At 48.3% G+C, this 13,521-nt stretch overlaps 1 protein-coding gene across 1 annotated transcript in view; it reads right to left on the bottom strand.

The window, feature by feature from the left end:
* Positions 1 to 4,602, bottom strand: part of LOC115784450 (collagen alpha-1(XI) chain-like) — a 42,783-nt gene extending 38,181 nt beyond the window's left edge. Inside the window, exons 1-2 of the mRNA XM_030735670.1 lie at positions 4,517 to 4,602; positions 4,214 to 4,380 (exon numbers count right to left, since the gene is read on the bottom strand). Coding sequence (XP_030591530.1) covers positions 4,214 to 4,289 — 76 coding nt within the window. The 5' untranslated portion in view covers positions 4,290 to 4,380; positions 4,517 to 4,602. The remainder of the gene's footprint in view (positions 1 to 4,213; positions 4,381 to 4,516) is intronic.
* Positions 4,603 to 13,521: the final 8,919 nt, after the last annotated feature.

The raw sequence follows: 13,521 nt of genomic DNA, 5'->3' as shown, positions 1-13,521 counted from the left end.
GAGCATGTGCCCGAGGAGCCTATCATTACAGTCCTTTACCTCCTTTATTCCTTTGTAGATTCACTCTCTTTTTGCTCAAACGTCCCTCTAAAACACTCTTCTCCTCAGAGACAAAACCAGGCAAATAATAAAAAGAGGGAGGATGGAAGCCGGGGGGGGGGGGGGGGGGGGGGGGACCGTAGAAAATAGGATAGGGAGTCCATATGTTTTCTTTCCTCCCAGTTCAGCTGGCTCTGATCAAAGAAACCCACTGGATTGTCTTTCCTGCTGTCAGACACACACACACAAGTCTGTGCATAAATACACACACACACGCTTCAATGAATCCTTAATATCGGTGTCAGAGAGAGGGAAGCCTACAGACAGACCTGTGACATGTGCTTCTGATCTCCTTCTAGGAATCTGTGTCTTATTTGTAATTTTCTCTCGTCTTCATCTAAATGAGAGTTTCACTCACACACAGCCTTCTTCTCAAACGCCGATCAAAGGCTGCATCAATATTTGTCAGTCACAGGGTTCCAGCTCTTCTTGGGTAAATACTTGTTGCTTTATGTGGCTCTGGCCTCTATTATTGTTGGATGTTGCATCATATGGTGGCTTTGATTTTGGAGAACAAAGGGTGAGCATATTTTCAACATCGGAAAGAATTACAGCTATGCCAGAGTCATAAAAACATATAGAGATGATGAAATGTATCAAAACCTTAAGATCAAAGCACGATTAACAAAACCATATAAGAGAGAAGTAAATATGATGTCTTGTGTCAAATTAAATTGCTCACGTTCAGTGGAGAGCTGCTGTCACCTATAAGGAAAGAACAACACTGGCCTTATTTTTTTATCACTTAGTCATGCCTTGCAGCAGGCTCAAAGGTTCATTCTTAAAGTACTTGGTGAAATATTTCAAAATAAAAGCTTGTTTCTTTGGGTTTCTTTCAGAAACAACCAAAAAACGTTTTACAGAACCAATTGCCTGGACTGTTCACACAGCTAAGCGGGAAAACATGCAAGCATCAGCTGATTTGAACTGCTTCATGGTTCATTAATGAAATAAGCACCTCTGATTTAAAAGCCATTCAGTCTCATGTTTAAGTGGACTCTTAATAGTGACCCTGAGCATTCTGGTGTTCTTGTTTTTGCCCAACGCTTTCAGATCAGGCAGGGAAACTGCACTGAACAGAGACATTACAGATGGGTGCTGTCTGTGTACTCTGGATTCCTCCCACAGTACAAAGAAATGCATGCTAGGTTAACTGCTGATACTTCATTGGCCATAGGTGTGCATGCGAGTGTTAAATCTTGTCTCTCTCTCTATGTTGGCCCTTCAATAGACTGACAACCTGTCTAGGGTGTATCTGGGACAGGCTCCAGCCCCCACAGGACATGGGAATTGGATAAATGGAAGAAAATGGATGGATGGATGGATGGATGGATGTTTTGGTAGGTCACCTTCATGCACTGTGATTATCTTACCTGGACCATCTCTGTGTTTGTGCAATATCAGTTTCAGGTTTCCACATCTCACTTGCAAGTCGCACACTGGACCAAATTTGGGTTATAAAACTAGCTCCTCTGTCACCGATCATGCTGAAATCATCCGCGTTCATTGAATACAAAATGTCTGTACAGATTTCATAGCGATCCACTGAAACATATTGTTTTGGTCTGGACCAAAGTGACCATCATTTTCTCCTAAGGATATGCAAAGCATTAACTGAGCACATATGGGGGAAACTGAGCATTCAGTTACTGAGTGATGGACTGACGTGTTGTGTTTTCAAGTTTTTGTTTTATCAAAAGTCCTTACTGAAATCACCAGCAGGCATGCACGGCAGCTCGACCAACATTGGTGTGCGAATGTGTATTTAAATGGGTGAACAAGAGGCTACTGTAAAAGCTCTTTTTCCAGTGAGAAAGAAATATTTTGTTCAGTGCTCATCGACAAATATCAGGATTAGATGATGAACATGGACTATAAAAAACTTAGAAAGTGGAAAATTTCTAAAAATTTTCCACTTTCTAAGTTTGATGTTTTTCCCCAGCAGCCATTTTGACTGAAAGGGGAGGTAAGCCCGGGTGTTGCTGAGTTTAGCCAAGGTTTAGTTCTAAAAATAGAGCCTTGATTAATGTAATTAGTAACCCCAAAGTCTGCCTACTCCTTAATGTAAAAATGGATGCTGAGGAAAAGGCGTGTTTGTTGCATTCACATAAGTTGTGTCCTGCGTTATCATTTCATTCAAGATCGGCTTTGATTTTATCTTCATACCACCACCCTGGTTGTGGAAGTAGGTCAGAATGTATCAGGAAAGAGCCTCAAAGTAAAGATATAGCAAAATAAACTGTCAGGCTGATAGTTATCAGTTACACCGTGAGGAAGGTTAGGCGTCAGAAACACCTTAGGCCAGATCATGACAGGCTTGATTATACGCGTTGACCATGCTGCTCTGAGGTCTGTGATCATAATTCAAACCCAGCCTGTTGACAGCCAGGTGTGTGAAAAATATCAAGAGTGTCTGTGACCAAAGGCAGTTAAATAATACAAGAGTTACCTGGAGGAGAGCTTATGAGGGAAATGAAGGAACACACACACATGGCATGTGTTCATGTGTTTTCATTTTTGTTAATCTGTTTCTCTTTACTTATGCTTCTTATTTTCTAATAAACTCTTATTTACAAGAACATCTTGAGACACATTCTAGATGCCTCGAGGTCAGGTTTGTAAGGTGACCTAGTTTCACCTGAGATGACTTTAAAGGTTCAGAAGTCACATTAGTCATGTGAGTATGTGTGTGTTACTACTTTACACTGGGGTAGAGGCTAACAACCTCTGAAACATGGGATTGTTAATACTTTTTAGAGTGAGCTTTTCAACGCATCATTGACACTTAAGTTTTTTCTTAATCTCCAACACAAAGGCGGATGCTATTAAAAGGTTATTGAGACGTTACACAGATTCTTTTCTGCTTTCTCAGCATCTCCTCAGACAGACCAGGCAGAAGCATCATGGTGGAGTGTTTGCCAAGTCACCTGCTCACTAAACTGCTGGCGTACTCCTGAATGAAGCTGGTGGTTTTTGGCTTTCAAATAAAACAGCCATTAAATGAGGAAAATAACAGCAGTTAGAACACAAAGAATGCAGTTCAGCTTGGAGTTTTTAAAAGCCTTTCCTTAGTTTTCTGAAAAACTTAAAAGCCACCAATATTCTGGCCCCAAAAAGCCCATTACAGTACATGCAAAAACTAACTTGTATTCACAAATTTTAAGCAGCCACGTGAAAGTATGTGGCCCGTCTTGATAAAGCTTCAGTCAGCCTGAGCTAAGCAGGTTTAAACAGACCCTTTCTTTTGCATTTCATTGAGATCCTTAGAGGAGCTCTATTATGTCAGCAACCATGAAACTGACTGTTTCAGGCTTTTATCATTCTGTAAAATAACAAGAAGCTCAAACATACCGATGCTCACTTGAACTTGTGCTGATAAACATCAGCGACACCAGGCTCTAAAAGCCCTGGACAATTAAAGCTCTCCACATGTGTTTCTGGTGCAGCTCCGGGGGCTGCTGTCAGAGTCTCCAGTCTAGTTCAGTACAGCTCACTTTAATTTGCCGCAGTCTGTTCCCCATTACTCAGCTGTATGGGCTAAATACCCTGCAAGCCGTTCTATGAGAGAACAGACTGATGCGGCAGGTATGGACTAACAAGTCTGGACATATAGGCCTACATCTTTCCGCTGTCTAGCGAATGCGCAGTGGGCTCAAGAAGCCCAGAAAAGGTGAGCTGAGTTCAATAAGCTTTAGCCTGGAGGAACCCTGAGGAACAAAATTACATGTCAAATGGTGGCCAAAAGCTATTTCTTTATAAGTTATGTAGAAAATGACTGGAAGACGTATTGATGGATGGGAGTTTTAGGAATGAAAAGAAACAATGAAAAGAAAAAAATGTCTATTTTCACAAGTGGCTGACAGTGAGTGTGTTTTCTGGAAACGGATTAAAGTAGTGTTGAAGCTGGGCTGAAGATGACACTCGAACTTCACTCATGAGACCTGAAGGGCAGGCGGTGACAAGTGATGTGACAAGGTTAGAGGAGGAGAGTAAGAGGCAAGGGGGGAGGATCCAATTAAACCTTTTATAGATCTTTTAATTGAATAACTGAAATTAGAGGACCAGTTATTTACACAAGATAAACTAATAAACAATTGTGGATATTTCACCCTACCTGCTCTTGAGGTGTAAAATAAGGCGACAAGCAGCAGCAGCCACGTCTGGCGCACTGGGCTCCATCGATCCATCATGTTGCATTTGAAGTTACTGATATAACAGCTCCCTCGTGGCTCCCCTCCGCTCCTCGGGACACGTGCAGTCAGAGGAACTTCGGCTCCGAGTCTGCACCAGAGAGCTTTAAAAGTCTAGAAGCGCGTCGCGCCCGTGCGTCGCGCCCGTGCGTCTTAAGGCGCACGCCGGCAGCTGCAATTAAGAGCGTGCATGCATAAAAGCGGATTCAGGTGATTACAGGTGATACCCAGCAGCCCATACACCGCTTTCTTCGCTGTTTGATCTCTGGGTGGACGGATGAAGACGACAGACCACTGATGAAAAGCCCCTTAATCTGGGGAAGGTGTTTCCAACTTCACCCACAGAGAACTTTCCTCACTTTCTCTCCCCTCCCTCCCCCCTCCTCTTGTGTAGGGCGACCCCTCCCTCTCCGGAGACTGCTTCTAGGCGCGTGGGGCTGTGCTGAAACCATAATTACTGCGCGTGTCACCCTTAGCATCAATGCTGGATGAGTGATTTAGGGATTATATGATGTCTCTGTGTGACGCTCTCTCCAGCGCGCCTCTGCATGCGCGGGCATAGACTCAAAATAGCGCTGTCACGCACGAGCATTTGCGCAATTTTGATTTAATATTAACCTACCATGAAAAAAAAGTTGCTGCCTTTCCAAAGTATGAGTGAACGCTTGTGCCACTTACTTGTGCATTTACTGTTCTCCCGCTCTCTAAAGGCACACACGCACATACACGCACATACACGCAGCATGCTAGGACAGGACAACGGTGCTGCCCAACTAATAAAAATATGCCGCTGCAGATTCCAGATTCCAGTGCCTGCCTGTCTTTGCCCACCCCACGCTCTCTTCAGACACACACCACAGCCTTCACATGTGCACGATAAAAAACCAAAGTGCGCTCCTTGACTTGTGCTGCAAGTGTTTATCCTAACGTGGAAAACTCAAAGCAGCTCACTGAGAATTTAAGATGCTTTTAGAAGTTTCTAAATGAGAAAGCCCGGGAGTGTGAGTCAGCACATGTATCCATGTCGCTGTCACGCTCCATTTGCATTTTTTGTGTGTAAAAGATACAAACTTTTTCATGTGTATGATAAATTGTGGGATATGAGATACTGCACAGAGTGGGAGCGGGTTCTTTTTTGCTTGTTTTGTTTTGTGTGTGTGTGTGTGTGTGTGTGTGTGTGTGTGTGTGTGTGTGTGTGTGTGTGTGTGTGTGTGTGTGTGTGTGTGCACTGTTTGTGATGTCATCTGGCTGCAGGCTTTTCACAAATCTGACATCGCAGTACTCTCTTTTTGTGAGTGGGGTTAAGTGAGTTTTATTCTATTTTATTTCCATAGAAACACGTGGCAACAGAAGTCATCTCAGGGCTCTTTGAGACCTTACAAAGTATCACAGAGATAAAGCAATGATTTCCTATGTAAGCACAATTACCTACCCGCCTGTGGGCTTCTGTGTTTTTGGTAACGTGGACGTGCACCGGAGACAAATTATCTCCCATTAAGAGGCAATTGCGATATTATTATTCATAATTATTAAGATGTTTTGGCAACAAATTAAATTGGATCCTTGCACACAAACATTTTCTGAGCAAAGCAAAAAAATAAATAGATAAATTCCAGGCATTCTCCCTGTACCTCCTGCTTCAGGTAGGTTGTCTTAAATTTATGACTGGCAGCTACAGTCTTGTGTGTGTGTGTGTGTGTGTGTGTGTGTGTGTGTGTGTGTGTGTGTGTGTGTGTGTGTGTGTGTGTGTGTGTGTGTGTGTGTGTGTGTGTGAGAGAGAGAGAGAGAGCGAGAGAGATGCATTTACTGTGTGTAGTGTTTGTTTTATCTATCCCATATAACTTTTCTGCTCTAAATTAAAAAAAAAATCATTTGTAGACATCATTGTGTTTAATAAAGTTTTAATTCTTTGGCTTAGAATAAAAGCTAAAGTCAACAATAGTAAACTGATCGGTCTCAACAAACTAATCCACATGGCTGGAATCATCACTGGCCAGAATCTGGAGGCGTTTGAGTCGGTGAGGGAGACCGAACAAACTGCTCTCCATCATGGACAACCCATCTCACCCACTCTATTCCATACTGCTGAGGCAGCAGAGCTCTTTCTCCCTCAGACTGATTCAGTCCTGCTGCCATAAAGAACACTTCAGGGAATCTTTCCTACCTTTCTCTATGAGACTGTACAACAGCTCTCTGTTTGTAACAGGTGAACACACCTGTCAGGACTTAAGTTTCCACGCACATTTACACATTTCTGTTTCATATTTTCTCGCTGCTCTTTCTTAGATTAACAGTGTACATGTTATTTACTAATGGCATTTGCACTAATACTTGCTAGAATTTTTTATTTGCACATTCTCACCTTAATAAATTTTCTTTAACTTTATTTTTTTAATTATTTCATTTTATCACTGTTGTGTGTAAAAATTTGCTCCCATTATAAGGCATTCAATATGGGCCTGTGGCACTTTTAAAAGTGTTGCTGTTATCGTAGATTATACTGTTTTAAATTTTGATTCTTTATGCTGCTGTAAGTAATTTAAGTATATTACTTAAATTTAAGTCATTTAAGAAACTATCTATCTATCTATCTATCTATCTATCTATCTATCTATCTATCTATCTATCTATCTATCATGTTCCTCTGGGGGGGGGCTCTGGCTGGCCTGCTGGTGTTTGTTTGTTTTTGTTTTCTTTGCTCGTGTTTTTTTTTTGCGTTGTGAGTTTTGTGGGGAGGTGTGCCGGCGGCAGAGGGAGGCAGTCCTTTGGACTCCACCCATTGTTCCTAGGCTCACCTTGTGGCTGATCGGACACACCTGCTCATTTCCCTAATGGAGTGGTGTTATAAGCCTGTGGAGGACTCTCAGTCGACGCCAGGTCATTGCCTCAGCAAGGTACCCAGAGTGACTCTCATTTGAAAGCTTTTCCCTGTTTCCCTCCAAGTTCAGGTGTTCCAATCACTTCCATGTCCACAGGTTTATTAAACCAAGCAACTAGGCATGCAGACTGCTTCTACAAACATTTGTGAAAGAATGGGTCGCTCTCAGGAGCTCAGAGAATTCCAGTGTGGTATCATGATAGGATGCCACCTGTGCAACAAGTCCAGTCGTGAACTTTCCTCACTACTAAATATTCCACAGTCAACTGTTAGTGGGATTATAACAAAGTGGAAATGACTGGGAACAACAGCAACTCAGCCACAAAGTGGTAGCCCACATAAAATCCTAGAGTGGGGTCAGCAGATGCTGAGGTGCATAGTATGCAGAGGTCACCAACTTTCTACAGACCTCCAAACTTCATGTGGCCTTCAGATTAGCTCAAGAACAGGGTGTAGAGAGCTTCATGGAATGGGTTTCCATGGTTGAGCAGCTGCATCCAAGCGTTTCATCACCAAGCACAATGCAAAACATTGGATGCATTGGTGTAAAGCACACCACCACTGGACTCTAGAGCAGTGGAGACGTGTTCTCTGCAGTGATGAAATAAATCACGCTTCTCTGTCTGGTAATCCAATGGATGAGTCTGAGTTTGGCGGTTGCCAGGAGAACAGTACTTGTCTGACTGCGTTGTGCCAAGTGTAAGTTTGGTGGAGGGGGGGGTTATGGTGTGGGGTTGTTTTTCAGGAATTGTGTTTGGCCCCTTAGTTCCAGTGAAAGGAACTCTTAATGCTTCAGCATACAAAGACATTTTGGACAATTTCATGCTCCCAACTTTGTGGGAACATTTTGGGGATGGCCCCTTCCTGTTCCAACATGACTGCACATCAGTGCACAAAGCAGGTCCATAAAGACATGGATGAGTGAGTTTGGTGTGGAAGAACTTGATTGGCCTGCACAGAGTCCTGACCTCAACCTGAAAGAACACCATTGGGATGAATTAGAGTGGAGACTGCGAGCCAGGCCTTCTCATCCAACATCAGTGTCTGACCTCACAAACGCACTTCTGGAAGAATGGTCAAAAATTCCCATAAACACTCCTAAACCCTGTGGGAAGGTTTAGGAATGTGTTTATACCCAATACTCAGAAGAGTTGAAGCTGTTATCGCTGCAGAGGGTGGGCCAACCTCATATTAAACCCTATGGATTTAGAATGGGATCACTCAAGTTCATATAGGTGTGAAGGCAGCATAGGCGTAGAAACTGAGGGGGACGGGGGGGACATGTCCCCCCCAATATTGGAGACAGGCGCATTTGTCCCACACAAAAATTACACCGCGGAGGAGAAAAATACTTGATTTTGAAATCTTTAACTTGCGTCCTTTTATTTTGAAGGCGCAACATAGTCATGTCACTGCGCTCCCCCCCGCCCCCTCTGAACGGCTCTGAGTGTTTGGGAGGCGGAGACAGCGGCAGGAGTCAGAAACTCTCGAATGAGGTAAAACGATCTGTCAGGAATGTTGCCATGAACGGCTTTTTTATAACGTCTTGCTGTCAGTTTACTTTGATATATAGGATAAAGTTGACTTACTGGACAAGAAAAGAAGTCAATTTGCAAGCAATTTGTTGCTGCAAATGAGAGGCAGAAAAAACATTTAGACTCTTTTGCCTAGGCCAATGTTTTTAACCTTTGTGTGCTCCAGCACCTGTTTGGCCAATTACTAAATGCAGGGCTGTAAAGTGCAACAACACACTATGCTGTCAGTGAGGCAAACAGCTTGTCTATTAAATGTGAGAGGTATCACTTTCATTTATTCATGTTGTTTATTATTATTTTTATTGATATTTATTTTTATCTATTAGATTTTTTTTTTGTTGTTGACCAAACAAACCGTTTCAAACTGAATAGGTATATTTTAATAGCTGTTTTTACTTAAGGTTGAGATTAAAAAGTGAATAATTTGTTCATTACATTATTTGTGAGGGTTCTTTCATTTAGAACGTTGTTTAATTAAAGAACCAGTTCTATTGCCAGTCAACCTACATAAATGCATTTTTAACCAGTATTAAATGTTTTCGACAAATAAAACATATCAAACTTTGCACTTGTGTTTGCTAATAAATGATTTTTGTGCTACTGAAATATTTAGCTTGCTAGTACCAGTGCAGCCAATCTGAGTAAGTGCACAGCCCTGGAATGACATGGTCATTATGCTTGATAAAAGACTCAAGCCATTTTGTTTGGTGGTTTACCCATGTCTTACGATTATAAAACATATTCATATGTAAATTATACATGCAATAATATTGTCATGGCCGGGGAGGAAATGGACGAGGAATGGCTGACACGAAGGACTCCAGAAGTCAGCGTAACATAAAAGGGATTTATTTCAACGGGGAAAAAACAAATACAAAAACCGTGGAAGGGAGACGACGGGCAGACACAGGGAACACAGGAACACAAGAACACAGGAATACAGGAACACACGGACACACAACGTCAACGACGCAACAGAGAACAAAACAAAACTGAGGGCTTAAGTACACACTGGGTAATCAGGGCAAGAGGAAACAGCAGGGAACAACAGGTGAGGCAAATGAAACTAATTACACAGGGGAAGCAAAGCTGAACACAAAGCACAGGAAAACCAGACTGTCAAAATAAACAGGAAGTGACAAACCAAGGAACATACTGACTAAACACGAGGAACAGGCACAGACTCAGGACAGAGACGCAGACATATCACAACACTAGGAAATAAACTAACACAAAACGCTGGGCCAACGGCCCAGGACATGACAGTACCCCCCCCTCAAAGGCCGGCTCCCGACGGCCAAAACCAGAAAACAAAACCAGACAAGGGCGGGAGGCGGGGGACCAGGAGGGAGGGCCCGAAACAAAAACAAAGACAGGGAGCAAAACAGAAATCACAGGGCGTGAACAAAACAAATCAAACCCGTACAGGAAGAAAACAAAAACACAGGACCAGAACAAAAGGCGACGGCACAAGGCCGGAGACAGTCCAAAACAGGGGGTCGAAACAAGGAACAGTCCAGGAGCTATGACAAAACAAAAAACAGCAGGGGAAAAAACAGTCCACAGTTCAGGGGAGTCAGTGGGAAATCCAAAAACAAAAAACACACAGTTCAGGAGGCCGCAGAGGCCAAGGGGCCACAAAGCAAAATCCCAACGAGGGAGGCCGACCGCGCTCCCAGCGGCGGCGGCGACGAGGACGAGAAGGAATCACTGGAGGCCGACCGCGCTCCCAGCGGCGGCGGCGACGACGAGGGGGAGTCACTGGAGGCCGACCGCGCTCCCAGCGGCGGCGGCGACGACGAGGGGGAGTCACTGGAGGCCGACCGCGCTCCCAGCGGCGGCGGCGACGACGAGGGGGAGTCACTGGAGGCCGACCGCGCTCCCAGCGGCGGCGGCGACGACGAGGAGGAGTCACTGGAGGCCGACCGCGCTCCCAGCGGCGGCGGCGACGAGGAGGAGTCACTGGAGGCCGACCACGCTCCCAGCGGCGGCGGCGACGGGGAGCAGACACTGGAGGCCGACCGCGGGGCATGCGGCGGCGGAGAAGGGCGACCCCGGGCTCTGGTGGGGAACCCTCGGGTGACGTGGAGCGCTCGGACTGAGCGGGACCCCCTGGCTCGGAGTGCTCGGACTGAGCGGGACCCCCTGGCTCGGACTGAGCGGAGACCCCCATCGGCTCGGACTGAGCGGGACCCTCTGGCGCGGAGCGCTCGGACTGAGCGGAGACCCCCATCGGCTCGGACTGAGCGGGACCCTCTGGCGCGGAGCGCTCGGACTGAGCGGGACCCTCTGGCGCGGAGCGCTCGGACTGAGCGGGACCCTCTGGCGCGGAGCGCTCGGACTGAGCGGAGACCCCCATCGGCTCGGACTGAGCGGGACCCTCTGGCGCGGAGCGCTCGGACTGAGCGGAGACCCCCATCGGCTCGGACTGAGCGGGACCCTCTGGCGCGGAGCGCTCGGACTGAGCGGAGACCCCCATCGGCTCGGACTGAGCGGGACCCCCTGGCTCGGACTGAGCGGAGACCCCCATCGGCTCGGACTGAGCGGGGCCCCCCATCGGCTCGGACTGAGCGGGGCCCTCTGGCGCGGGGCGCTCGGACTGAGCGGAGACCCCCACCGGCTCGGACTGAGCGGGGCCCATGGGCTGAACGGGGCCTACATAGTGAGGCACCGGATGCGTAGGCTGGGACCGCGGAACAGGGCACACTGCTACTTTATTGAGCAGCAGGGGCTGCTCGGGGACTAGCCGAGGTGCAGGGGACTGCGTGGAAGCAGGCCGGGAGACGACTGGCTGCGTGGAAGCAGGCCGGGAGACGACTGGCTGCGTGGAAGCAGGCCGGGAGACGACTGGCTGCGTGGAAGCAGGCCGGGAGACGACTGGCTGCGTGGAAGCAGGCCGGGAGACGACTGGCTGCGTGGAAGCAGGCCAGGAACTAGCTGACACTGGGGACCGAGGAAGAGCTACTGGAACTGACTGAGAGTGGAGTGGACAGGGAGCGACAGGGGCTGGGGCTGACTGAGTGCTAGGGGGAGCGACAGGAGCTGGGGCTGACTGAGTGCTAGGGGGAGCGACAGGGGCTGGGGCAGACTGAGTGCGAGGGAGAGCGACAGGGGCTGGAGCAGACTGAGTGCGAGGGAGAGCGACAGGGGCTGGAGCAGACTGAGTGCGAGGGAGAGCGACAGGGGCTGGAGCAGACTGAGTGCGAGGGAGAGCTACAGGGGCTGGAGCAGACTGAGTGCGAGGGAGAGCTACAGGGGCTGGAGCAGACTGAGTGCGAGACAGCGCTGCTGGCTGCGTGGGAGCAGCCTGAGGGCTAGGGAGATCTGGCTGCGTGGAAACAGAGAGGTGAGAGCTAGCTGACACTGGGGCCTGAGAGGGAGCTGACTGAGAGGGCACTAAAACAGCTGACACGGGGAACCGAGGGAGAGCGACTGGAGCTAGAGCTGACTGAAGGCGAGAGAGAGCGACTGGAGCTAGAGCTGACTGAAGGCGAGAGAGAGCGACTGGAGCTAGAGCTGACTGAAGGCGAGAGAGAGCGACTGGAGCTAGAGCTGACTGAGACCCTGCTGCTGCAGCTAACACAGAAGACCGATGCGAAGGCTTGGACCTGGCTGCCCCCACCCGCGGAACAGGTACGGGTGCAGAGGTCAGCCCGTCCGTGGCTGCCCCCACCCGCGGAACAGGTACGGGTGCAGAGGTCAGCCCGTCCGTGGCTGCCCCCACCCGCGGAACAGGTACGGGTGCAGGGGAAGCTGGAGCTAAGGGAGCTGGAGCAGGGTGAGCAGAGGGAGCTGGAGCTAACTGAGGGGTCTGGGACTGCGACTGAGGGGGAGCTGGAGCTACAGCTGACTGGGAACACTGCGACTGAGGGGGAGCTGGAGCTACAGCTGACTGGGAACACTGCGACTGAGGGGGAGCTGGAGCTACAGCTGACTGGGAACACTGGGAAGAAGCTAAGGGAACTGACAGGAGTGGCTGAGAGGCTGCAGCAGTGGTCTGTGGTGCTGGCTGTAGGTGAAGGGTGGTGATTACAAAGTCTTTCACTAACCCGTGCAAGGAGTCCAACAGCCAAGGGAAACTGGCAATCAGGTCTTGAAGCCTGGTGGTGATGGCTTCCTGTTCCTCCTTACACGGGTCAGATAACAAGTCCAAGCATAATCGGTCCACTCTTCGGATCAGAATTTTCCTGCTCTCCGCTGAGAGGGAGGAAGCAGCAGAGTACATGACGGGCTGAAGATGCTCTTTCTGCTCCCGCGGCGATTCTCTCTGATGCTGCCGGGAGCTTGGTCTTCCTCCGTCAGCAGCAGGCAGTGGTGACGCGGAAGTGGTGGGAGTCCAAGGACCCCTGTGACCCAGGAATCGGAAAAATGACTCCTCTGGAGTCATTCCGGGCGCCGGCTCCAGGAAAACGTCTCTCCGCTTCCTCCGGTATCTCGTCCTCCGTGGCTGCGGCGACTGCTGAGAAAAGGAGGGACCAGCAAGCGGAGTGACAGGTGAGGGAGCGGCCGGCGCCAAAAACAGTCCGCCCACGCGGCAGACCTGCGGTTTAGGTGGGGGCGGTGAGCGGCGTCGCCGGGGACCGTTCAAAAAAGCTGGTCCCCCCAGCGCCAGGCGAGTGCCGTTGTAGCAGCCGGAGCTTGCAGGGTCTTTAGTTTGGTTGCGTCGTTCTGTCATGGCCGGGGAGGAAATGGACGAGGAATGGCTGACACGAAGGACTCCAGAAGTCAGCGTAACATAAAAGGGATTTATTTCAACGGGGAAAAAACAAATACAAAAACCGTGGAAGGGAGACGACGGGCAGACACAGGGAACACAGGA

This window comes from Archocentrus centrarchus, chromosome 1, assembly GCF_007364275.1.
Source record: "Archocentrus centrarchus isolate MPI-CPG fArcCen1 chromosome 1, fArcCen1, whole genome shotgun sequence".
Lineage (NCBI taxonomy): Eukaryota > Metazoa > Chordata > Actinopteri > Cichliformes > Cichlidae > Archocentrus > Archocentrus centrarchus.
This window is presented reverse-complemented; position numbering and strand designations above follow the sequence as displayed.